At 47.8% G+C, this 27,905-nt stretch overlaps 2 protein-coding genes across 2 annotated transcripts; both read left to right on the forward strand.

Annotated features, from left to right (window-relative positions):
• The first annotated feature begins 19,863 nt into the window (after positions 1-19,863).
• On the forward strand, positions 19,864-26,029 carry LOC136535710 (protein NRT1/ PTR FAMILY 5.2-like). The gene is made up of 3 exons (XM_066528083.1): positions 19,864-20,134; positions 20,241-20,458; positions 24,227-26,029. Exons 1-3 carry the CDS (start codon positions 19,954-19,956, stop codon positions 25,664-25,666), a joined length of 1,839 nt encoding a protein of 612 aa, XP_066384180.1. The 5' UTR covers positions 19,864-19,953; the 3' UTR covers positions 25,667-26,029.
• A 569-nt stretch (positions 26,030-26,598) lies between these two features.
• Positions 26,599-26,901, forward strand: LOC136537458 (uncharacterized). Its single transcript, XM_066529425.1, has one exon. The coding sequence runs from the start codon at positions 26,599-26,601 to the stop codon at positions 26,899-26,901; it is 303 nt and encodes a 100-aa protein (XP_066385522.1).
• The last annotated feature ends 1,004 nt before the right edge of the window (positions 26,902-27,905 follow it).

The raw sequence follows: 27,905 nt of genomic DNA on the forward strand, positions 1-27,905 counted from the left end.
CTTTAGAAGCCAATAGAGGGGGAGACCCCATTCGCCGAGGTGCAAGATGAAGCGGCTGAGCGCGACGAGGCACCCTGTAACTCATTGTACCCCCTTTATGTTCTGAATCAGGCCCATTCTTATGATGGCCGAGATCTTCTCTGGGTTGGCTTCGATGCCACGTTCGGAGATGATGAAGCCCAGCAGCATACCCCTTGGGACCCCAAAAACGCATTTCTCAGGGTTGAGCTTAATGTCGTTTGCTTAGAGTTTTGCGAAGGTCTGCTCAAGGTCGGCTATGACCTGGTCAGCCTGTTTGGACTTGACCATGAGGTCGTCTACATAGGCCTCAACAGTTCACCCGATGAGGTCTCTGAAACACTTGAGCATACAATGCTGGTACGTAGCCCCAACGTTCTTTAGACCAAATGGCATTGTGATGTAGCAGAACGATCTAAACAGGGTGATGAAAGATGTCATGAGCGGGTCGGAGTCTTTTTATCATGATTTGATGGTACCTGGAGTACGCATCAAGGAAGCAAAGGGTTTCGCACCCTGAGGTTGAGTTGACTACTTGGTCTATGCGTGGCAAAGGAAACAGATCCTTTGGAAACGCCTTGTTGAGACCCATGTAGTCAACACACATTCTCCATTTGCCACTCTTCTTTCGTATAAGAATGGGATTGGCTAACCATTCAGGGTGGAATACTTTCTTGATGAACCCGGCCGCCAAAAGCTTTGTAATTTCCTCACCGATGGCCCTGCGCTTCCCCTCATCAAATTGACGCAGGCGCTGCTTCACTAGCTTGGATCCTAGCCTGATCTTCAAGGCATACTCGGTGATTTCTCTCGGAATGCCTGGCATGTATCAGGTTTTCCACGCAAAGATATCTCTTTGGCGTGGAGGAAGTCAACGAGCGCGCTTTCCAATTCAGAGGAAAGCGTGGTGCTAATGCGCACTGCTTTGCCATTGGAGCCCTAGGGTCTATGAGGACCTCCTTAGTGCCCTCCATAGGCTCAAAAGACCCGGCTGACCACTTAGGGTCGGGCGCTTCTTTAGCCACCTCCTTCTTGATGGCCGCAAGCTCCTTAGAGGCGATGATTGTCGTGTCGTGTTCGTAGCACTCGACCTCACACTCATAGGTGTAGATGGGCAATGGGCTGGTCCGACCCAGCCTGGCATGGTAATGGGCTGGCATGGCCCGATGGGTTCGGGCCGAGTAGGCACGCCGTGCCCTGTGGGCCATGCCTAACAGGCACACGGGCCTAATCTTTGGCCCAAGCACGGCCCTATGGGCCTTTTTTCGTGCTAGGCTAGCCCATCAGGCATGCTAGAATTTGCGGGCCATGCCAGCCCATAGCCCGGTTCACATGAAACACCTTAGAGAACACATCTCCTAAAAGGCTCAAACATTTTCACACTTTGGCAACCAAGTAAGAAAAGATAATAGTAACTTTTGAAGTCATAGTTTCACTTCCATACTTATGAACTTACAAGAATGATAGAACGACATCGACAATTCAACATAGATAACAAGTATCAACTCACAAGAATGATAGAATGACATAGATAATAGAAACTTAGATAACATAATGAGTTGTTTGTGCAATGCTGCCTCATTAAAATCTTTCTAGGTAAAACTCACCCTTGTGAGAAACCCTAGAAAGGAAAAAAGAGTGCAGCCAGCTCTAAAGATTGTATTAAGTTATTACAAACCATTGTCAAAATGCAAATGTTACTCAAGTGAGTGAGTGACAAGTCCACTCTCAACTCACACAAAAGCACAGCAGCAATAGCTCCACCTTCATCTTCATCTTCATCAAGTATTCAAGTCCACTCTTAGTCACTAGCAGTAGCATCTCCATCTTCATCTTCATCGAGTCCACTCTCAGTCTCACTCTCAGTCACTAGCAACAGCAGCTCCACCTTCATCTTCATTAAGATACAAATTCTTGAATGCTTCTTCAAGCTCTTTGTTATTAGCAGTTGCATGTTGTTCCCTCTTTTCTCCTAACTACTAGTCCTTCAAGCAGGTCAGCATCTCAATATTTTTAGGTAACAAGCGTCGGCACCATTCTTCAATGATCCTTTCTGATAAGCTGAAACAAGATTTTGAAGAACAAGTAGACACATGAACTGACATAATATCTTTTGCCATTGTAGATAGGATTGGATAGGTTAGTTTGTCATCATGCCACCAAAGAAGTATGTCAAAATCATCCTCATAAGAAGTGACATTGTCACTGTCTAAATAGACTGAGAGTTCAAAAACAGCAGAGGTAGAAGAAGATGAAGTGGTGGTAGGGGAAGGACCAACAACACCTGCTCCTCCAAAGATTCTTCCCCAAGCCTATTTTCTCTTACATGTATGGTTTGAAGGCTGTGTAACCCTTTGAGACCTAGCTGCACCAAACTTCCTCTTATATTTGTTAAACAATTTATATAATTCAATTTTCACATCAGCATAATATGAATTGTACTGAGTACCAGTGCTTTTAGCAAGTAATTGGAGAACCCTATGGAAACCTCTCATCTTAGCTCTAGGATCAAGAATGAATGCATATGAGTATAACAGAGGTATGTCCTACTAGTATTTAAGGAATTTAAGCTTTATAGGATACACAATTTGTCTAAGATTCTGGTCCCTTTCAGCAACATGCAAATGAGATGCAATCTCCAAAACATAGTGCAGTAGAAGTGGACTGGTGGGATAATAAACACTAGATAAAACAATAGTGCAGTCATAAAAGAGTCCTAGGAACTCCAATATCTTCTCAGTAACATACCAGTGATTTTGAGACAATAATGCAGATCCATAATTTGAATTAATGAACACAGAAAAAATTGCACTATATGGAACCAAGTGTTTCAGCATAAGATAAGTAGCATTCCATCTAACATCCATATCCAAGCCAAACTTTCTAGGTCTAACACCCTTAGCATTATAGTAGTTCTTGAACATAGCAATTTTTTATTAGAGGAATTCAAGAAATTAATTGCAGTTCTAAATTCTTTTAGATAAGGTTTCAACCTCTTTAGTCCAGATTTAACAATTAGATTAATTATATGACAAGCACAGCGTTGATTCATAAGAGTATACTTATGTTTATTAGGATCTAAAGGCTCAGGTGAAGGATCAGAACCCAAATAACCAGCAAACATGGGTGTCAAAGTTTCCATATCCTTAGCATTAGAAGAAGCATTATCTAAAGTGATAGAAAAAATCTTATCAATCAGACCAAACTCCTCAACCACAGCAGCAACTCTTTCAGCAATGTTTTCACTAGAATGTTTCACTTCAATCAACCTAAGACCAATAACCTTTTTCTATAACTCCTAATCAACATTCACATAGTGAGCAACAACACTAATATAGTCCTCCTTAGCATTATCAGACCAAATGTCTAAAGTCAAAGCAACAGATGAAGCAATAGACAACATAGAATTATTAAGCACATCACGACATTCATTAAACAGCTTACCAAGATCTCTAGTGGTGGTCCTTCTAGAAGACTTAACAAACCTAGGGTTATGAGCATGCACAATATAGTCCTCGAAGGCCACTGTCTCACCTATACCTAATGGAAGGTCAAGCCTAGCAATCAACCGGTACAACTCAGATCAAGCCATAGTAGGATTATAGTTCTAGTTACGCATAGAACCATTAGGATTAAAAGTAAGCCTAGACTAAACCCTAGTAGCATGATCAACATTTTTCCTATAAGATTTTTGGTGACTAATCAAATGACTAGTACTAGCAGCAGATCTAGCACTCAAAACAACCTTACACAATCTACAAATAGCAGTAGTTCGAATCTTGTTACCATTCACCTCCTCATATATCTCCTCAAAATTAGCCCACATAGAAGACCTGCACTTACCCACAGAAGAAATGGTTGGAGTACCGTTACCATCTATGCTATTGGTGTTGGAGGCCACCGCCATCCATGTCACCGTCGCCGCCACCCCTGCATCACCGCCATCTAGATCGATCGGAGCAGGGCCGCTACTAACGTCGACACCGAACAACGTTGTAGTAGCATCACGGACGTCGTCATCGCGCTCAGGGGATAGCCCTGCCGTGATCAGGTCCTCATTACCGGTGATAGGATAGATGATATCATCATCTACCATTGGGCCCTCAGCCATGGACGGCAGCTCTCCAACCCCGTTCCTCAACGGTGCATGCGGCCGCCTTACCCACTCTATGTCGCAACTAGAGGATGAGGCATCAGCAACCGACCTACAAAAAGAGAAGGTCAGAACTTAGAAGGATGAAAGGGTTAGGGTTAGGGTTAGGGTTAGGGTTAGCTCTTACCTATGCAACCAGAGCCCGGCGCTGGAGAAGATGAGGGCCACACAGAGGCAATGAGATAGGGAATAGATTAGCAAGGACGACGAGTGTCGGCGGAGGGAGTGATGGGGACACAAACTCACATGGTCACCGAGAGGACAGAGTAGATAGAGAGAAAAGGGAGGCAATTAGGGAACTTAGGGTGAGGTGGGGGAGCAGCGACGAGGTCACCGGAGCTAGGGACAATGGTCAACGGGATGGTCGGAGATGAGCGAGAGTGAGAGTGCGAGCGACAGAGCGAGAGTGAGAGAGAGCGACGCGGTGGGGGAAGGGAGGGGATTTCTGAGTTAGGGTTTGGGGATTGAGGGGGGTAGCCACGGCACCTGCATTTTATATGGAGCAAGGGGGGTGCAGCGGGGAGGGGAGGTGGGCTGGGCCAAATGCAGCGGGGAGCCAGAGAGGGGAGGTGGCCTATGGTGCGGCGGGGAGGGGAGGTGGGCCAGCACCTAGCCTACTATTGGGGAGCGGGCCATGCCGTGCTGGCCCACGTTCCTAGGATGTGCACAGGCACGGCCTGTTCCTTCGGGCCATGCCAGCCTGGGCCCGCTGGCCACCGGGCCGGGCCGTGCTTGGGCCAGGACAAAATACCGGGCCTCATGCCAGGCTCACGGGCCTGGGCTGCATGCCCATATATGCTCGTAGGCACGCTGGAAGGAGATGCCGATGGTGATGACCCCGCATGGTCCTAACATCTTCAGCTTTAGGTAGGTGTAGTTGGGGACAGCCATGAACTTCATGTAGCATGGATGTCCTAGGATGGTGTGGTAGGTTCCATGGAACCCGACCACCTCGAAGGTGAGGGTCTCCATCCTATAATTGGACGGATCCTTGAAGGTGATGGACAGATCGATCTGCCCATGTTGCATAGCCTGCTTTCCAGGCATGATACCGTGGAAAGGAGCTTCGGTCGATCAAATGCGCGATCGGTCGATGCCCATGGCGTCGAGTGTTTTGGTGTACATGATGTTGAGGCTGCTACCTCCACCAATCAGTACCTTGGTGAGCCGCTTTGCGCAGATGATCGGGTCAACCACGAGCGGATATCTCCTCAGTTCTGGAACGCTCTCTGGGTGGTCGGTCCGATCAAAGGTTATGGCAGACTTCGACCATCGGAGGAAGGCAGGGGCGGCTGGCTCGACCGTATAGACCTTGTGGCGCGTAAGCTTCTAGCGATGCTTGGAGTCATAGGCCGCCGACCCTCCGAAGATCATGAGGCAGCCATCTAGTGTCGGAAAGCCATTGTCATTCCCCTTGGCATCGTCTACGGCTGGCTTGGGGTCCTCCCTGTGCTCTCCCTTGTTGGAGCCTCTAGACAAGAACCACTTCATGAGGTCATAGTCCTTGTCAAGATGCTTGATGGGGAAGTCATGGTTTGGGCATGGCCCTTTGAGCAGCTTCTCGAAGTGGTTTGGGATACCTTATGTGGGCTTCTAACCCCCTTGCGGTTGGCGATCGCCATGAGCGAGCCCTCGCGCCTTCTTCTTGCTAGGGCGGTTAGAGGCGCCTTTGTCAGCGTTCTCATCCCGCTTTGCCTTGCCCTTAAGGCGGTCGAAGATCGCCCTGACCGCCTCCTTGCCCGAGGTATGACTGGTGGCAATATCGAGGAGCTCCTTGGTGATTTGTGGGTGAAAGGTCCTAATGGCTAGAGAGGGGGTGAATAGCCTATTAAATAAAAAATTCTACAACAACACTTAACAAACCGGTTAGACAATTATGAGGCGAAGCAAGTATTTAGCTAGCCTACTAAAATAGTAAGCCACCTACCACAATTCTAGTTTATATAGTTTCTATCCGCACAATAGCAATGACACTACACTAAGTTAGTGTGCTCTCAAAAGCTAACTAAAGAGCCACACTAACCAAACTAACAAGCTCTTACAACTAGCTACACTAAAGAGCTTGACAACTAGTTTGCGGTAATGTAAAGAGAGTGAGCAAGATGGTTATATCGCCGTGTCGAGGAAGGAGCCAATCAATCATAAGAATGAAGAACAAGGAAGACCAATCACCTCGGAATCAAATGATGACACAATGATTTTTTACCGAGGTTCACTTGCTTGCCGGCAAGCTAGTCCTTGTTGTGGCGATTCACTCACTTGGAGGTTCAAGCGCTAATTGGCATCACACGCCAAACCCTCAATAGGGTGCTGCACAACCAACACAAGATGAGGATCACACAAGCCATGAGCAATCCACTAGAGTACCTTTTGGCTCTCTATAGGGGAAAGGTCAAGAACCCCTCACAATCACCACGATCAGAGCCGGAGACAATCATCAACCTCCGCTCGACAATCCTCACTGCTCCAAGCCATGTAGGTGGAGGCAATCACCAAGAGTAACAAGCGAATCCCACAGCGAAACATGAACACCAAGTGCCTCCAGATGCAAACACTCAAGCAATGCACTTGGATTCTCTCCCAATCACATAAAGATGATGAATCAATGATGGAGATGAGTGGCAGGGCTTTAGCTAAGCTCACAAGGTTGCTATGTCAATGCAAATGGCCAAGGGAGTGAGCTTGAGTCGGCCATGGGGCTTAAATAGAAGCCCCCACGAAATAGAGTCATTGTACCTCTTCAATGGGCACATCACGGGGTGACCAAACGCGCCGGTCATATCGACCGGACGTTGGACCTCAGCGTTTGGTCGTGCGATACACGCCACATGTCCCCTCTCTTCAACTACTGAGCGCCCTATCCCAATGGTCAAGTGTTGACTGGACGCACTGCTTCAAAGTGACCGGACGCTACACCTCAGCGTTCGGTCGTTTCTAGTAAGCATCTAGAAACGATTTTTCATGACCGGATGCATCCGGTCATGCTCGACCAGACTCACCCAGCATCCGATCACTCGGTGACTCCCCTATGCGCTGCCACATCAGTAGGACCGGACACAACCCTCTAGTGTCCGGTCACTAAGTGACCCAGTGTCCAGTCAGAGACCGACGCCAGCGTCTTCACTGCTTCTACTGATCAGACACGCTGGTCCAACCGAAACCAGCGTCTAGTCACTTCTAGTGACCTCCGTCTTTTCTGTATAGGGTGCCGGTGGCACCGTCGGACTATCCGCACTCTACCGGTGAAGTTTCTAACCCTTGCTCAAATGTGCCAACCACCAAGTGTATCACCTTGTGCACATGTGTTAGCATATTTGCACAAACATTTTCAAGGGTGTTAGCACTCCACTAGATCCTAAATACATATGCAACGAGTTAGAGCATCTAGTGGCACTTTGATAACCGCATTTCGATACGAGTTTCACCCATCTTAATAGTATGGCTATCAATCCTAAATGTGATCACACTCACTAAGTGTCTTGATCACCAAAACAAAATGGCGTCTACCATTTATACCTTTGCCTTGAGCCTTTTTGTTTTTCTCTTTCTTCTTTTCAAGTCCAAGCACTTGATCATCACCATGGCATCACCATCATCATGTTATGATCTTCATTTGCTTCACCACTTGGAATGTGCTACCTATCTCATAATCACTTTGATAAACTAGGTTAGCACTTAGGGTTTCATCAATTCACCAAAACCAAACTAGAGCTTTCAATCTCCCCCTTTTTGGTAATTGATGACAACCCTTTCATAAAGATATGAATTGAAATTCAATTGAGTCCATGTTGCTTGCCCAAGCATATTTACTATGTGTAAAAAGATATGGACAAGTTTCATGAATCTTAAATGGTAGCAATTGCCCCCCCTACAAATGTGCTAAGAGTTTGGATTGTAGCTTGCACATATGCTTAGATAGGAAATATAGGAGACAATGTCTACCAAATGATGCTAAGGTATAAAAGATGGACCTTTGAAGCGTGATACCAATCGGAGTGCACCATTATACCATCCTTAGCACCATGGTTAGCTTGATACCACTTGGAAACACTTGGAAATGAAATCACTAGATAACCTATGCATGCTAGATTTTCATTTCATTATTCAAACCTACAACTAGCATACACCACACAAGCATGGATATTGAAATTTAAAACTTGCGCCATGCAAGCAAACATATGAAATGCACATTCAAATGCACCATACAAGTTCATGAGCTTGCTCCCCCTACTTGTGTGCTCAAAATTTTAATTGATCCCTTTTCTTTATCATATCTCTCCCCCTATGATAAATTCTCCATTTGTTGGCTTTTCACTATCTTAGTACACTAATATATCTTTTGTTTTTCTCCCCATGTACTAATATCACTAATATCTTTGTTTTTCTCCCCCTTTGTCATCAATGACCACAAAGGTTCAAAATGTAGATAGGTTGAGATTATCAATGTCAATCAATGGGGTGAGGATCATTTTCCCAAAATTTGGTCCAATCTAGATCATTTGCCTAAGATATTTAACTCGGTTTGATCCAAGAACAAGCTTCTTCACACCTCCAAATAAGGGTTATCTTGTACCATGTTGAGTTAAATACTTAGAGCTCATTTTCTAGATCAAACACTAGGTTTACAAGCCCACAAATATGTCATATGCTACCATTAGATCAAGTCAAGCATAGAAGCAATAGTGGTACCATACAATCATCAAAATAATTTGTTTTTCATGAATGAGCCTATTAAATGTGAAAGATATCTAGATGCACTAAACATGTCCTTAGCAAGGATGTATGCCATGCCAATCAACTTTTACCTTGGATTGCTCGAAGGAGAGGCATGTCATATGAGTGGAGGGGTGCATCAACACATATTTGAGAAATCCAATATGTTCAACTCATTCCTTAGCTTGCAAAACATTTTCTCATCCAATGGCTTGGTGAATATATCGGCAAGTTGATCTTCGGTGCCTACACTCTCAATGCAAATGTCCTCTTTTTGTTGATGATCTCTTATGAAATGATAACGGACATCAATGTGCTTTGTTCTTGCATGTTGAACCGGATTGTTGGTCAACTTGATTGCACTCTCATTGTCACATAGCGATGGCACTTTCTTGAACTTGAGTGCAAAGTCACTCAAGGTGGCCTTCATCCAAAGTACTTGTGCACAACAACTACCGGCAGATACGTATTCGGCTTCGGCGGTTGATAATGCAACACTATTTTGCTTCTTTGATGACCATGAAACAAGTGATCTTCTCAACAATTGATATGTGCCTGAGGTGCTCTTCCTTTCAACTTTGCATCCTGCATAATCTAAGTTGGAGTAACCAACTAGCTCAAACTTTGCTCCTTTGGGATACCACAAACCAACATTTGGTGTATGCTTCAAGTACCTCAATATTCTCGTTGTAGCCTTCAAATGATTTTCTCTTGGTGAGGCTTGAAATCTTTCACACATGCATACAATAAACATGACATCTGGCCTTGATGCGGTCACATAGAGTAGGCTTCCAATCATAGACCGATACAATTTTTGATCCACCATATTTCCACTTGCATCACTATCCAAGTTACCATTTGTTCCCATTGGTGTGCTAATGGCTTTAATATCACTCATGCCAAACTTCTTGATCATGACCTTGATATACTTGTCTTGACTCATAAATGTACCATTCTTCAATTGCTTAATTTGAAGACCAAGGAAGTAACTTAACTCTCCAATCATGGACATCTCAAACTCATTAGCCATCATCTTTCCAAATTCTTCACAAAAATCATGATTGGTTGATCCAAATATGATGTCATCAACATAGATTTGTAATACAAATAAATCTTTTCCAATCTTCTTGATGAAAAGAGTAGTGTCAACCTTACCCATTATGAACCCTTTAGAGAGTAGGAAGTCCCTCAATCTCTCATACCATGCTCTAGGTGCTTGCTTCAAGCCATACAATGCCTTCTTCAACTTGTACACATGGTCGGGCTTCTTGTCATCTTCAAAACCAGGAGGTTGCTCAACATATACTTCTTCATTGATGTAACCATTTAGAAATGCACTCTTTATATCCATTTGATAGAGCTTGATGTTGTGGGGCACAAGCATAGGCTAGCAAGATCCTAATTGCTTCTAATCTAGCAACCAGGGCATATGTTTCTCCAAAGTCAAGACCTTCAACTTATGTATAACCTTGTGCTACCAATCTTACTTTGTTCCTTACTACTATGCCATCTTGATCTTGCTTGTTTCTAAAGACCCATTTGGTTCCAATCACATTGTGTCCCTTTGGTCTCTCTACTAATTCCCATACTTGATTTCGTGTGAAGTTATTCAATTCTTCATGCATAGTATTCACCCAATCAATATCCTTCAATGATTCATCTATCTTCTTTGGTTCAATGGATGACACAAAAGAGAAATGCTCACAAAATGAAGCCAATCTTGATCTAGTTTGCACACCTCTAGAAATATCACCAATGATAGTGTCTAATGGATGATCCCTTGCAACATTGGTTGGTTGGAGGATTGGAACTTGATTGCTTGCACTTTCTTGATCATTAGGTTGAGATGATGTACTAGCCACTTGATCATGTCATTGTTATGAGAGCCACTTGTACTAGCTTGAGTTGTATCATCTTGCACATTTGAGTTAGAGAGCACTTGCACTTGATTATCTTCTTCATCATTCATTTGTCTAGGCCTCAACTCACCAACATCCATGTTCTTCATGACTTTTGAAAGTTGAATGTCTCTAACATCTTCCAAGTTCTCATTCTCTTCTTGTGAACCCTTGGTTTCATCAAATTCAACATCATAAACTTCCTCAAGAGTACCACTATCTAAATTCTAAACTCTATATGCTTTGCTTGTAGTGGAATAACCAAATAGGAATCCTTCATCACATTTCTTATCAATCTTGCCCAATCTAGTGCCTTTCTTCAAGATACAGCATTTGCAACCAAAGACCCAAAAATATGCAATGTTGGGCTTTCTATCATTCAAGAGTTCATATGGTGTCTTCTCTTTCAATGGGTGACAATAGAGGTGGTTGCTACAATAGCAAGCCATGTTGATAGCTTCGGCCCAAAACGATTGACTCACATTATACTCACTAAGCATAGACCTTGCCATATCAATAAGTGTTCTATTTTTCCTCTCAATAAGGCTATTTGATTGTGGAGTGTACTTGGCCGAGAATTGATGTCTAATTCAAAATTCATCACACAACTCATCAATTCTAGTGTTCTTGAACTCACTACCATTGTCACTTCTAACTCTCTTGATGGTTGTTTCAAACTTATTGTGAATGCCCTTGACAAATGATTTGAATGTTGCAAACACATCACTTTTGTCCACTAGAAAGAATCCCATGTGTATCTAGTGTAATCATCCACTATCACAAAGCCATATTTATTTCCACCAATGCTAGTGTATTGTGTTGGCCCAAACAAGTCCATGTGTAATAACTCAAATGCTTTACTAGTGCTCATCATGCTTTTCTTAGGATGTGTGTTTCCAACTTATTTTCCGGCTTGACAAGAGCTACAAAGCTTATCCTTTTCAAACACAACATCTTTCAAGCCTCTAACCAAGTCATGCTTAACCAATCTATTCAATTATTTCATTCCAACATGACCAAGCCTTCTATGCTATAACCAACCCATGCTAGACTTAGTGAACAAACATGTAGATAATTTAGCTTCACTAGCATTGAAATCAACCAAGTATAGATTCTTATATCTAAAGCCTTTGAAGATCAAGTTAGAGCCATCTACACTTATAATCTCGACATCATCTACCCCAAATATGCATTTGAATCCAAGATCACACAATTAAGCCACGGATAGCAAATTGAAGTTCAAGCTCTCTACTAGCAACACATTGGATATGCTCATGTCATTGGATATTGCAATCTTACCAAGCCCTTTGACCTTGCCTTTGCTATTATCACTAAATGTGATACTATCATAGCCATCATTGCCATTGGTGTTGATTGAGTTGAACATTCTTGCATCACCGGTCATGTGTTGAGTGCACCTACTATCAAGAACCCAATGCCTTCCTCTGGCTTTGTATTTGACCTACAAAAGAAGATCAATTCTTTTTAGGTACCCAAACTTGCTTGTGTCCTTGAAGGTTAGTCACTAAGCTCTTTGGTACCCAAATGGCTTTCTTCTTTGAGCCAATCCATGGTTTACCAATAAACTTAGCCTTTACACCACTTGCACCCTTTGTAAGCACATAGAAAGAATCAAGCTTAATGGAGGATACATTAGCTTGTGACTTCTTGTTCACGCACTTTTGCTCTATATGACCAACTTGCTTGCAACTAGTGCAAAACCGATCATTATTCTTCACAAAACTTGTCTTGTGAGGAGCAAAGGCCGCCTTGCCTTTCTTGGGAGTATAGCCCAATCCCTCTTTATAGAGAGAAGCTCTTTGGCTACCCAAGCACATAAGCAAACGGTCCTCACCACCATAGGCCTCAGCCAAGGTGTGAGTGAGCTTATTGATCTTCTTCTTGAGGTTCTCATTCTTAACCATTAGTGAGGCATCACAAGTGAAACCATCACTACTAGATGAGGTAGAAGTAGAAGTACTACAAGAAGGGTTAGTGGGAGCAACAATGATAGGCATAGACAATGATTCATCAATTATATCACAAGTTAAGCCTACATTGCAAGTTTCAACATGCTTCCTTTTATTTTGCTCATCAAGCAAAGAGGAATGAGCCTTTTCAAGCTTTTTGTGAGCTTTGCCAAGCTTCTCATGGGCTTCCTCTAGCCTCTCATGAGATGCATTGAGCTCATTAAAGGCTTGCTTAAGGGCTTTTAGTTCCTTACGCAAGCTTTTGCATTCCCTTCTCTTGATATCAAAGTGTTCTTTAGCATCTTCTAGCATGTTAAGTAGTTCATCCTTAGTAGGTTCTTCATCATCACTATCACTTTCATTTTTGTTTTCATTATCATGTTCCTCATCACTTCCATCATCACAAATTTGTACCTTAGTGGCCTTATCCATGAAGCATGATGGAGTGTCAAAGAGAGAAGGCTTCTCATTGATTGCAATGTTTGCAAGTGCCTTCTTCTTGGTGGTCATGTCATCATCACTATCATCATCATCACTTGAAGAAGCATCACTATCCCAAGTGACCACATATGAACCACCCTTCTTCTTCTTGAAGGTCATCTTGTCCTTCTTCTCTTTCTTTTCCTTCTTGTCCTTCTTCTTGTTATTCTTGTTGTCATCATCGTTGTCGATATTGTATGGACATTGAGCAACAAGATGATCTTTGCTTCCACATTTGAAGCACCTTCTTGACTCTTCCTTGTTCTTGGATGAAGATTTCTTTCTTCTAGCATGGTACCCTTTCTTTATCATGAACTTGCCAAGTTTCTTGACAAAGAGAGCCATCTTATCATCATCATCATCATTCCATGAGCCATTATCTTTACTTGATGTATCTTGCTTTGCCTTGCCCTTGGATGATGTGGCCTTGAGTGCCACGCTCTTCTTCTTCTCATCTTTCTTCTTCTTCTTTTCTTCCTTCTCATCATCATCTCTATATGTATCATCGGTCATTATATCTTCCAACACTTGGTTTGGTGTCATGCTGTCCAAACCACTCCTCACTAGAATAGTGACCAATGTGCCAAATCTTGAAGGCAAGCATCTCAAGAACTTGTGGGAGAAGTCCTTGTCCTTCACCTCTTCTCCAAGTGCTTTGAGATCATTGACAATCACTTTAAGCCTATGAAACATCTCCGGCACACTCTCATCCTCCTTCATCTTAAAGCTTGCAAACTTCTCTTTGAGAATATATGCCTTTGCACCCTTCACGGCTTGAGTGCCCTCAAATGATTCTTCCAACTTCTTCCAAGCCTCATGAGTCATCTCAATATTCTTGATTTGCTCAAATGTTCTCTCATCAATTGCATCATGAATGGCACTTAGAGCAATGTCATTGTTTTGGAGAAGCACTTCTTCGGCCGCGGTGGGATTCTCCGGATCACCAATCTCAATGTTGGTTTCTACCACCTTCCATACTTTTCTATTGATTGACTTGATGTGTGTGGTCATCTTTGATTTCCAATACGGATAATTTGTGCCATCAAATTGGGGTGGCTTCTTGGTGTTGTTGATTTAAGCCATTTTTACACCGAAGGTTGTTAAGCCTCAAATCACAGTGACCTCAGCTCCGATACCACTTGAAAGGTCCTAATGACTAGAGGGGGGGTGAATAGCCTATTAAATAAAAAATTCTACAACAACACTTAACAAACCGGTTAGACAATTATGAGACGAAGCAAGTGTTGTGCTAGCCTACTAAAATAGCAAGCCACCTACCACAATTCTAGTTTATATAGTTTCTATCCACACAATAGTTATGACACTACACTAAGTTAGTGTGCTCTCAAAAGCTAACTAAAGAGCCACACTAACCAAACTAACAAGCTCTCACAACTAGCTACACTAAAGAGCTTGACAACTAGTTTGCGGTAATGTAAAGAGAGTGAGTAAGATGGTAATACCGTCGTGTCGAGGAAGGAGCCAATCAATCACAAGAATGAAGAACAAGGAAGACCAATCACCTTGGAATCAAATGATGACACAATGATTTTTTACCGAGGTTTACTTGCTTGCCGGCAAGCTAGTCCTCGTTGTGGCAATTCACTCACTTGGAGGTTCAAGCGCTAATTGGCATCACACGCCAAACCCTCAATAGGGTGCTGCACAACCAACACAAGATGAGGATCACACAAGCCACGAGCAATCCACTAGAGTACCTTTTGGCTCTCCATAGGAGAAAGGTCAAGAACCCCTCACAATCACCATGATCGGAGCCGGAGACAATCACCAACCTCCGCTCGACGATCCTCACTGCTCCAAGCCATCTAGGTGGCAGCAATCACCAAGAGTAACAAGCGAATCCCACAGCGAAACATGAACACCAAGTGTCTCTAGATGCAAACACTCAAGCAATGCACTTGGATTCTCTCCCAATCTCATAAAGACGATGAATCAATGATGGAGATGAGTGGCAGGGCTTTGGCTAAGCTCACAAGGTTGCTATGTCAATACAAATGGCCAAGGGAGTGAGCTTGAGTCGGTCATGGGGCTTCTACCATTTATACCTTTGCCTTGAGCCTTTTTGTTTTTCTCTTTCTTCTTTTCAAGTTCAAGCACTTGATCATCACCATGGCATCACCATCATCATGTTATGATCTTCATTTTCTTCACCACTTAGAATGTGCTACCTATCTCATAATCACTTTGATAAACTAGGTTAGCACTTAGGGTTTCATCAATTCACCAAAACCAAACTAGAGCTTTCAGCGGGCCCTTACATCCTAGCTTATGAACCAGGGACTCGCAAGTGGTCCTAGATAGGAAAGCTCCTATGACGTCAGTGTCGGCAATGTTAGGTAGCTCGTTGCACTGCTGGGAGAAGCACCAGATGTACCCCCGAAGGGTTTCCTCTACCTTCTGTCGGTAGTTTTTGAGATCCCATGGGTTCCCAGGACGCTTGTACATGTCCTGGAAGTTTCCCATGAAGATCTCCTTTAGGTCCACCCAACTCTGGATTCTGTTGGGCGGAAGGTGTTCCAACCACGTTTGCGTCGAATTGGCCAGGAATAGTTTAAGGTTGCGGATAATGAAATCATCATCTGCTCCACCAGCTTGGCAAGCAAGCCGATAATCCTCGAGCCATAGTCCGGGGTTCACTTCCCTAGAGTATTTTGGGATGTTGATCGGCGGTCGGTACCGTGGTGGGAAGACGGCGTTGAGGATATGCCGGCCAACGACCTGAGGTCCCAGCAAGTCACAGCTTGGGCTTTGGTCCTCGCCGCTATCGTAGCGTCCGCCATGATGAGGGTAGTAGCCGTGGCTAACTTCCTCCCTCGCATCGCCGCGGGCACGCCTGCGGGCATCGAGGGTGTCGTGCGCGTCCCGATGGAGGCCGAGACACTCATGCACCAGGACTGCGGAGCGTGGTCTGGTGCCTTGCGATGTCGGGTGGACTGACATGTCCTTGTCGGGTCGCTCTGAGGGCGTGCGCTAGCTGGCATTGAGCTCGCATTATCGATACAGTGAGCTCTCGGCCTGTTGCGCCACCACACGCTCAAGTACTGTGCAAATCTCGTGATGGGCCCGACGGTCTTCGGGCGTCGCGGGCCCTGGAAGCCCTAGAGCAAGGCGGCCGCAGCAGCGATGTTCTGGCTTGCCCAGGCGAAGTGTGGGAGCGCGTTATCGTCCTCGATGATCCTTCGGTTTACGTTGTAGACCATGGCGCGCGTGCCCACCATCTCCGTGGTGCTCGATCTCTCGCTCAAGCTCCACGCATTCCTGCTCGAGCTGGAGTCGTGCTTCCTCGAGCTCTTGGTGTTGGGCTTTCAGCTGCTCCATCCGCAGGTGTGGTGGGGCCCCTGCATCCCTCTTGACCTCATCGTCGAGGTCGTTCATTGGGGTTGCCTGTTCCTCATGGATGCTTCCGATGTGTCCCTCAGGGGTACCTACCATGAAACACTCATAAGAGGGGTGACGACTCCCCTGCTAGAGTCAGAGGTGGAGGGTGACTCCATTTCTCTCACGAGGAGGTCGTGAAAAGATTCAGTGATATATTCGGTCATCCCCACGAACCCGTCGTTCGCGGGGGACGAAGACGTGTGTTGTGCCACAAGGTGGCCATCGGTCTCTACGGCGTTGCGGAGACCGAACAGGAGCACTGTCGGGGCGCTCTGGATGAGGTATTCTGAAGAGAGCGGCTCCCCTCCGGCAAGCTACGCCATGACGTTGGCGAACGAGAAGGTGAGGTGACGCAGGTCCTCTTGGGATGATCGGGTCCTAGAAAGGCACCGAGCTGGCGCTCTAACCTCCCGTAGTCATAGTCGAGGAGCTGGTCGCTTTCGGGGGCGTAGGCCTCCGGTGTGTGTAGCTGTAGCTCCTCAAGCGCCTCGGCGATCGCATCGAGGCCGACGGAGTGGAGAGGTCAGACGGCGGCGGGAGCCATCGCCAACTCTTTCTCTGTCATGACAATGAAGGCCAGGTCCCTGAAGCGCACGTGTGCGCCCGGGACCTAGCTGACATTGTGACTAGCCATCCGAGGTCTGGTGTGGATGTCGAGACGCGCAAAAGGCCCCTACCTGGCGTGCCAACTGTCGGTATTTCGAGTCACTACCGATAAGTAAATTTCTAATATTGCGCGTCTGGCTCGGATGGTGTGCTTAGAGGACACGAGGTTTATACTGATTCGGGCAGAATGTCCCTACGTCCAGTTCATCGCTGCTGCTCGTGTTACTAACACCGAAAGTTTGTAGTAGGGGTTACAAATGGGCGAGAGAGGGATAGGTCCTAAGTCTCTAGTGGAAAGAGTGAATGGGTGCCGAGAGCTCGATTACCGCTTAGCCATGTGCTTGTGTTGTGTTCTGGTCGGTTCGAGGTTCGATGGGTTCGTGATGATTTGATCAGGTCTGGCCTGGATCGATCCGATGCGTTGCGATGCCCCTTATGGGACGCCTTGTTTTCTCTTTTATAGGCCAAGGGAAAGCATGGGTTACAGCGAAAGAAAAAGAAGAACGAGGGAGTGAGCTGAAGGCTTTCAGGATCGCCGGGTCCTTCTCATTCATGCGGGTCCTGCCGACCCTGTAGATGTCAATAGGGACGGCTTCACGTCGCGGTCCTGTCCGTCACTAGCGCCATGCGCAGGCGTCATATGCCAGTCATGGCGCTCCACTCCATCCTGGCGAACGTCGTGGTGAACTGACGCTCACGTCAGTGTTTTTACAGGGGTTAGGCAGAACAACACCGGTACGCCCGACACTGTTCTTGATGTGAATCCTTCGGTATGGCTCGTCAAGGCCGCGAGTTACATCGGGACGGACGAGTCTCTTTCCTGGTGTCAGAGCTTTAACTTAGGCCCATACGCTTGGACCTAAAGTGGTTGATGACGGTATGGGTCTCCGTCAGGCGAGGCGAAGCCCATGGCCTTGGGGTCAGGCGAGGCGGAGCGCAGACCCAAGGGTCGGACGAGGCGGAGCGTAGACCCAAGGGTTGGGCGAGGCGGAACGCAGACCCAAAGGTCGGGCGAGGCGGTGCCCTGTCCCAGATGCCGGAAGAAGCGGAGCTTGCGCGTCGGGGGTCGGTTGGAGCTGTAGTCGCGCTCTTGACTGCTCGGATAAGTTAATATTGATGTCATTAGCTCCTCCTCTTCGGGTCCCCTAGTATTGGTCCCCGACAGTAGTGGGCAGTTTTTGATGTGGCTTTAGAAAAATTTACAACCGATGTATTATTAGTGGTAGAGAAAAAGAAACGGAGAGAGTACAACCAACCAAACAAAGTTGTTCAATATCCTCCGTCAGCAAGATCAAATAGTATCCAGTAAATGAACCAAGGAGCCCCTACGTAGCTCGTCCCAAAGCTGGAATGTGTGTTCGACGGAGCTCACCTGCAGCCGATGGATGCGCACGGCAGAGCCCGCCCGTCCCACTCACTCCACGGCGTCAAAGATGGATGAGTTGGCAGTTTTTTTTTTTTGGGGTACGAGGGCATGGTATCTAGTCTAGAGAAAAGAATATGCTATAGAGATAACTTCGTTCTAAGGTGTCTCCCATTTGTCTGTCCCGCCCCCGGACCACCGTGGCGTTTGCATCGATCGGCTACGTACAAACCCTGTAGCTTTCAGATTCCGGCATTGGCTCGATCGCTTGTTCGTTTCGTCCCTTGAGCATCTTTGCGACGCCGACGAGCGTCGACGACCGGCGAGACCGGCGGCGGTGCCGCACGTGCGCTTGCGCTTGCGTGCGCCTACGTGTTTCTCGTCGGATTCCGGCGGTGCGATTCGATATATCTCGCCTACTAGCTAGTAGAGTACTAGACCTCGTGGGTGGCCGTCGATCTCCCTCGTGCACCGGCGGTCCCCTCCCCTGCCACTACCACGTACGGCGTACGGCCGAGAGCAAAGCGCCGATCGCGCCTTTCGTTTCCGCGCCGGACAAACGGAGGCGAGCGCACGGGCGTGGCGACTTGTGAGGGCCACAATGTTCGCTTAAGCTGAAATTTAATTTATGATAATGGTTATGCTGAAATATTACGAGAGAAAATGTTCAAAGGAACCTTATCGGATGTTTGGATACATGCATGGAGTATTAAATATAGACTAATTATAAAATTAATTATATAGTTTACGACTAATTTGCGAGACGAATCTTTTGAGTCTAATTAGTCCATGATTTGATAATGTTTTGCTAAGTAAACATGTGCTAATGACGGATTAATTAGGCTTAAAAAATTCGTCTCGTAAAGTACTGATGAATTATGTAATTTATTTTTAGTATCCAAACACCCCATACAACAAGCTCTCGACATACCTACTACATTTTACTAACCGGATCCAAATACCCCTAACTTGTGACCGACGCAGCTAGCTCTACTCACTGCCACTGATGATGTACCGGATCCAAATACCCCTAACTTGTGACCGACGCAGCTAGCTCTACTCACTGCCACTGATGATGTACCTCACCGCGACTGTAGAAGCTGCAGGTCGCGCCGGTGCCCCGTGAAACTTGTCCAGATCCCCAGATCGACTAGTAAACGTGGTGGGGACGCCTGGACAAGCGACGTGCAGTGTATTACCAACTTACCATGGCCTGAACCAACATTTGGCGTCTATAAATAAAGGCAGCAGGTCCCCCGGGACCGGCCGGGAGCGACCATCGAGGACGAGAGTTGAGAGAGAGCGACGCAACAGCGAAGCTACTACTAGCGCTAGCTGTCTGCCGAAGTGCCGATGGGTGCCGCTGCCAACGACGACGAGGATGCTGCCGGTGCCGGCCACCATGGGAGCTTGGCCACGGAGAAGCCGCAGCATGGCGCGGCGGAGTACGCGCAGGACGGGTCGGTGGACCTGCGCGGCAACCCCGTGCTCCGCTCCAAGCGCGGCGGCTGGACCGCCTGCTCCTTCATCGTCGGTACGTGTTAGCTTCCTGCTGCCGTGCGGTGTCTAGCTGTGTTCCTGTTTACTCTTGGCCTCTTGCCCCTGCGAGCCGTGAGTGATATGCTGCCTGGTGCGTGCAGTGTACGAGCTGTTCGAGCGGATGGCGTACTACGGGATCGCGTCCAACCTCATCATCTACCTGACGGACAAGTTCCACCAGGGCACCGTGGAGGCCTCCAACAACGTCACCAACTGGTCCGGCACCGTCTTCCTCACCCCGCTTCTCGGCGCCTACGTCGCCGACGCCTACCTCGGCCGCTACTGGACCTTCGTCCTCGGCTCCGCCATCTACTTCCTGGTACGTGAACCAGCCGCTCCTGTCGCCGTTGCCCCGTAGATAGCTGTAAACTCATCCTGTCTAGCTCATCAGCTGTTGCCTGTCCTGGGATGCATGTCGTCCTTGCTTGCGTTACCAAAAACCTTGCGCGCTCATCGATCGAGGAAATTGGGCATACCATGTGCTGAAACTGAAATAAACTAACAGAGGCCGGGCGCGCGTGTTTGGAGTCCTTGCCATGCCATGGCTTGGTTTGCCACGTTTGGTTGTCTTGCTTGCTATTGCTAGTAGTTGCTACCTCGTTCTCCGCGCTTTCCAGGATTCCTCTCGCCAGCAAGAATGAGCCAAAAACGCTGTATCCCATGCTGGCAAGGCTCATCTTGCCGAGCGAGCGAGCTTGACCGGCACACGTACCAAAAGCGTCCACAGAGTTCTGATCGACTGAATAGAAGAGCAGAGCAGAATGGCTCCACCACGGGCACAACACGCGTGCCCTGCCTGCTCATAGGTACAGGGTCGGCCTCAACAAATTAAAAAGCTATGGCTGAAAGTATCGCTGACTGACTGATTTGGTGTAAGAGAAAAACACTGTTCAAGCCATGAATTATAAGTCAGATACGATCGAATAAACCGAAATGCTGATAGAGCAAGAACACAGCATAGCACAGGCGCTTAAGACAAACTTCATAGGAAGAGCTGCGGTCTGCGGTCGTATATATGATTGCAAGCAGGCAGTACTGATCCTCCTTTTGCCCTTTATATAATAAGTCCCCAAAATGGAACTATGGAATTAGAAAATGTTGCTAAGAGAAGGGACGCCATCTGTGAAATGATGGCCTCGTTCGTTTCGCTGAAATTTGACTTATGCTGATAAATTCGTTGGGAGAGAAAAAGACCGCCGGAGAAACAGGGCCGATCATAGTAGCAGCAGCGTCGTCGTCGGTGAGGTGAGGCCATCCTACTCATCTGGGCCTGGTTTAGATTGAAAGTTTTTTTAACCCAATAAATAGTACCACTTTCGTCTTATTTGATAAATATTGTCCAATCGTGGACCAACTAGGTTCAAAAGATTCATCTCGTGATTTCCAACTAAACTGTGTAATTAGTTATTTTTTTTACCTACATTTAATACTCCATGCAAGCGGCTAAAAATTGATGTGATGGAGAGAGAGTGAAAAAACTTGGAATTTTAGGGTGATCTAAACAAGGCGCTAGGCTGGCTTGCAGTGTATTCTTCAGTGGTTCAGTGCAATAACCACATAGAGCATCCACAGATGGACCGACGACGATGTCTCTCCGTCCCTCTTGTCCCCTCATCCAACGGCCGGCCGCCTCCTAGTACTAGTAGGATAGGAACAATGCGCACGACGTCGTAGCGCCGTATACACCATGCTATCCTGTTCCTGTGACTTTTGTTGGATGCCATAGATTCAGGCAACCAGGCACCTGCGTCATCCTGCAGGTCCGAACCTGATGAGGTTTGGACCGGCGTATGCTCGTCAGTCGTCAGGTCGCAATTCGCAAACCGGACTCGTATTCCAAGCAACTATCCGTGGATCCTTCTTGACTCGTTGCATGATTGCAAATCGCATGCATGGACCGAGCTAGCGTGTGCGACTGGACTCTGACAGGTGATAGCTCTAGCCACACACCCATTTCATGATAAGCTCAGCGATTAACGCACCACACTGTAGTAAACGTATCTCTGGTTCCACAGTGATTAGCACTGTGCATGAAAGGGTTTAAGACGGAGCAAGCATGCTGAGTAGTGTAATGTAAGCAGGACATTTCTATGGGTGTTGTTGCGTCGTCCTGCTTTTCAGCTACAGTGTGAGGTTTAGTGAAGCGATAGACTAACGTGGCTTGGCTTCGCTTTGCTTTGACGCTGGCCGGACTAAACCAGTGTTAGTACGACAGCGCAAGTGCAACCATCGTGCGGTACTCGTGTACTGGTGCAAGTGTCAGATGTTCATATAAGCCGGCTTATTAGCCATAGTATAGTATTTTTCTTTTTCAACAAACGAAACGTATAAATCAGCGAAAACGGCTTATAAACCACCGAACAGGTCCATGTCACCACAGTGAATGCACGAGCGACCGTGGGCGGGCCGGCCAGGGCCCCTCCCGGTACGTACGTGGCGTCACCGTCGGTGTTAAGTTGGGCAAAGTTTGCGCAGGCAAATTTTGCATAGCAAAGATTTTCTACTGTAGTATTTTGTTTATATTCGTGAATTATTGTCCAAACATTGACTAATTAGGCTCAAAAGATTCGTCTCGTAAAGTTAAAGCAAACTGTGCAATTAGTTTTTTATTTCGTCTACATTTAGTACTTCATATATGTACCGTAAATTTAATGTGACGAGAAATCTTCTTTTTACATAGTACACTTTTCAGAAGTTTGGAGGAACTAAAAAGGGCTGGTTTCTGAATCCATCGTAGTAGTGGCAGCCAGCATCGGTATTGTCTCAGTCTTTTGGAATATTTGGAGTCTACCAAGATCTCGCCCGACGGATCAGTACAGTACGCGGGGGCACCATCACCCCAAAAAAAAAAGACACTGCGTCTTGTAGCCTACTCGAGAGGGAGAGGTTAGAGATAGCTATCAACTTAAGTCCAACCTAGATTCCCTTTGGGTTGAACCATGGGTACCAATGAATTCATGATAAGGACCGCCTTTCTCTGAACTCTTGTTAGGAGGACTGTGTGGCCCAAACTGAGCTTTTTCATACCTAAGGATGGCAATGGGGATGTACCCATTGGGTATCGCTGGAACATTCTCTTCCCCGCTACGGAGAATTCATCCCGTCTTCGTTCTCGTTAACTGTCTCGGGTATAGATTCTTGCCCATCCCCGTACCGTCGGGCATCGGTCGGGTAACAGATACCCGACGGGTACAGCATACCCGATAAATAAGGACACTTGGGGTCGCAGCTTTGTAATCGGAGACGTTTCTTCTTCACCCGGGTATAAGTGTTGGAGTATCGGAGATGCCGAGGAGAATGAGTGAGGTTGCGAGGAGGACGAGCAAAGGTGGCAGAGAGACCGAACTGAGGAAGTGAGGGGCACGAGCGCTCGTGAGGCAGGCGTGCTTGTGCTGCTGGCAGAGATGGTGAGGAAAAATTGAACTAGGATTCCTAGAACACACAAACTATATATATATATATGATTGTTCAGATTTGGGCCAAAATACCTCTTTGGGCCTAATACTCGCATGACAGCTCAAATAGTCGGGTTCCCCAATGGGTAACGGGGACGGGTAAACAGGGAATGTTCCTATACCTGCTATACCCGTCGGGGATGGATTCTTGCCCATTTAGATGCCCGCGGGTAAAGATACGATCACATCCCCATCCCCTAATGGATCAAATACCCGTCGGATATCGGGTATCGGGCCCGTTGCCATCATGATTCATACCCCTATCCGATTCAAAATATAGGTCGTTTGGAACAATGACACCTCCACTTTATAGTTTTCTTATGACACGTGCTTGTCAGTGAATTTTATACTTTATAACATATTTTTTGTGGCGCATCTAGTATCGATTACTTAATCATTTGTAACCAATCTTGTAATCATCTTTTCCATATAGATAGATTGGCCTTATTCAGCAGACTCACGACTCATGCCGTCCTCAGTCCTCACCGGAATCTGACAATTCCACATAGTACTTTAACAAGCAAACTACATAGCCTTTAGCAAGCAAATTTTCTTCTAAATATATTTTGACCTGAAATGTTAAGCTCAAAGTGGTGCAATGGAACAATTACAATGTACTCTATGTAACACAGGGGATGGTGTTGCTGGTGCTGTCCGTCTCCCTGCCGGCGCTGAAACCGCCGCCGTGCAACGCCGCCGGCGTGTGCCCGAAGGCGTCGGCGCTTCAGCTCGGTGTCTACTTCGGCGGGCTCTACATCATAGCCTTCGGCAACGGCGGCACCAAGCCCAACATCTCCACCATCGGGGCGGACCAGTTCGACGAGTTCGACCCGCGGGAGAAGATGCACAAGCTCTCCTTCTTCAACTGGTGGATGTTCACCATCTTCCTGGGCATCCTCTTCTCCTCCACCGTCCTCGTCTACCTGCAGGACAACGTCAGCTGGTCCATCGGCTACGGCATCCCCACGCTGGGCCTCATGGTCTCCATCTCCATCTTCCTCGCCGGCACTAGGCTGTACCGCCACAAGGTGCCGCAGGGCAGCGCGTTCACGAGCATGGGCAGGGTCATCGCCGCCGCGCTCTGGAAATGGAGCGTCCCCGTCCCGGCCGACGCCAAGGAGCTGCACGAGCTGGACCTCGAGGAGTACACGAGGAAGTGCAGGTTCAGGATGGACTCCACCAACGCCATGAGGTTCCTCAACAAGGCCGCCGTGCCCGTGAACGACAACAGGGACAAGGACACGTGGAGCCTTTGCACGGTGACCCAGGTGGAGGAGACGAAGCAGATCCTGAAGCTGATGCCGCTCCTGGTGGCGATGTTCGTGCCGTGCACGCTCATCGCGCAGACCAACACCCTGTTCGTGAAGCAGGGCACGACGATGGACCGGCACATGGGCCCGCATTTCGAGATCCCGCCGGCGAGCCTGGGCGCGTTCGTGACGCTGACCATGCTCGTGTCCGTCGTGGTGTACGACCGGGTGTTCGTGAAGGCCGTCCGGCGGTACACCGGGAACCCGCGCGGGATCACGCTCCTGAAGCGGATGGGGACCGGCATGGTGCTGCAGGTGGTGACCATGGCGGTGGCGTCGGTGATCGAGAGCCGGAGGCTGGCCTACGCCCGGAGCCACGGCCTGGACGTGACGGGGGGCCAGCTGGGGCTCACCATCTTCGTGCTCCTGCCGCAGTTCGTGCTGATGGGCCTCTCCGACGCGTTCCTGGTGGTGGGCAAGCTCGAGTTCTTCTACGACCAGGCGCCGGAGGGCATGAAGAGCCTGGGCACCGCCATGTCCCTCACGGCGTACGGCATCGGCAACATCCTCAGCAGCTTCCTGCTGTCCACGGTGACGCGCATCACAAGGGAGCGAGGCAACGCCTGGGTCATAAACAACCTCAACGCATCCAACCTCGACTACTACTACGCCTTCCTCACCGTGCTGGGCGGCGTCAACTTCGTCGTCTTCCTCGTGCTCAGCACCAGGTACAGGTACAAGGCCCAGTCTACCGACACCATCGACATTGTCATCGGCCTGGAGACCGAGAAAGCCAAGCTTCAGGTGGAGCCACTGGGTTGACGACACTCTGCTGCCTGCGCTGCGAAGGCGAAGAAGAGCAGCCATGCATGTCGACGCGTGTTTTGTGTACGCGCTGCGAAGCATAGAAACCACTTTGCAGCTCTAATATCACCTCCCTTGTAAAAAGCACAGGATTTACACCCATAAGTAGTGTTTGTGTGACGGCACCGGATCGGCCAGAAGCCCTGACGAAGCCCGTCTCATCACAGGAAAAAATGAGGATAAAGATAACACCAAAAAGCCCTCTAGCTCATCAACAAGACATAGGTTTCTTGCAGAAAGGAGTGACATATGCAATCAATGGTCACTGATGTACTATTGTCAACTCGCAGGGCAAAACAAATACATGTGTTTCTCATAAGGCTTTTAATCCTTCGTTCACACAAAAATTAGAGATCGATCCGTGGCTTTTCTGAGATACGACAGTTTCCTAAGCCGTAGGCCGGAGGCATACAGCTCCGAGCGCCGACAGAAGCTTGCGCGTCGAGAGGTCTACGAAGCTGAGCCCGCCACACCCGCTTTCCTCAAATGGTCAGGGCCTCTCATAACCTTCGACCGATCCGACCACCCGAATAGCGTCACACACCCAGGCGGGTACCCGCTCGTGGTCGACCCTATCATCAGCACGAAGCGGCTCACCAAGGTACTGATGGACGGGGGCAGCGGGCTCAACATCATGTACACAGAGACACAACATCATGTACGCAGAGACACTTGATGCCATGGGCATCGACTGATCGCGCATCCGGCCAACCAGGGCGCTTTTCCACGGCATCGTGCCGGGAAAGCAGGCCATACCGATCGGGCCGATCGACCTGCCCGTCACCTTCGGAAATCCGTCCAACTATAGGACAGAGACCCTCACCTTCGAGATAGTCGGGTTCCCCCCGGTCTACCACGCCATTTTGGGGCGACCGTATTACGCGAAGTTCATGGTCGTCCCCAACTACACCTACCTCAAGCTCAAGATGTCGGGCCCACGTGGGGTCATCACCGTCGGCACTTCTTTCCAGAGGGCCTACGAGTGCGAGGTCGAGAGCTATGAGCTCACTTCGGCAACCCTCGCTTCCGAGGAGCTCGCAGCCATCGGGAAGGACATCGCTGAAGGAGTGCCCGACGTGAAGCGGGCGGCCGGATCCTTTGAGCCTGCGGAGAACGTCAAGGAGGTCCTCGTCGACCCTGACAACTCCGCCGATAAGACGGTGCGCATCGGCACCACCCTCTCCCCCAAGTAGGAAGGTGCGCTCGTCAACTTCCTCCACGCCAATCGAGACATCTTTGTGTGGAAACCCTCGGATATGCCGGGAATTCCAAGGGAAGTCGCCGAGCATGCCTTAAAGATCAGGCTAGGTTCCAGGCTGGTCAAACAACGCCTACGCCGCTTCAACGAGGAGAAGCGGAGGCTCATCGGCGAGGAAATCGCTAAGCTCTTGGCGGCTGGTTTCATCAAGGAAGTATACCACCCAGAGTGTTTGTCCAATCCCATTCTGGTAAAAAAGAAAAGTGGGAAATGGAGAATGTGTTATGACTACATGAGCCTCAATAAGGCATGCCTGAATGATTCGTTTCCTTTGCCACGTATAGATCAGGTAGTTGACTCGACCTCGGGGTGCGAAATCCTATGCTTACTTGATGCGTACTCCGGGTACCATTAGATCGCGATGAAAGAGTTCGACCAGCTCGTGACCTCTTTCATCACCCGTTCTGATTGTTCTGCTACGTTACGATGTCGTTCGGACTCAAGAACACCGGGGCTACGTACCAGCGTTGCATGACCAAATGCTTTGGAGATCTCATCGGACAGACCATTGACGCTTACGTGGATGACATCGTAGTCAAGTCCAAGCAAACCGACCAGCTCATGGCCGACCTGGAGCAGACCTTCAGGAAGCTCTGGGAGAACGACATCAAGCTCAACCTCGAGAAATGCGTCTTTGGGGTCCCAAGGGGCATGCTGCTCAGATTCATCGTCTCTAAGCATGGCATCGAAGCCAACCCAGTAAAAATCTCAGCCATCATGAAGGTGGGCCCGATTTCGAACATGAAGGGAGTTCAAAAGGTTACCAGGTGCCTCATAGCGCTTAGTCACTTCATTTCACGCCTCGGTGAATGGGGGCTCCCCCTTTACCGGCTCCTAAAGAAAACCGACCGATTTGCGTGGACGCCTAAGGCTTAGGAGGCGCTTGACAAGCTCAAAGTGCTCCTGACGAAGGCCCCAATTTTGGTCCCGCTGGCTGAG

The sequence above is a fragment of the Miscanthus floridulus genome, chromosome 2, assembly GCF_019320115.1.
Source record: "Miscanthus floridulus cultivar M001 chromosome 2, ASM1932011v1, whole genome shotgun sequence".
Taxonomy (NCBI): Eukaryota; Viridiplantae; Streptophyta; class Magnoliopsida; order Poales; family Poaceae; genus Miscanthus; species Miscanthus floridulus.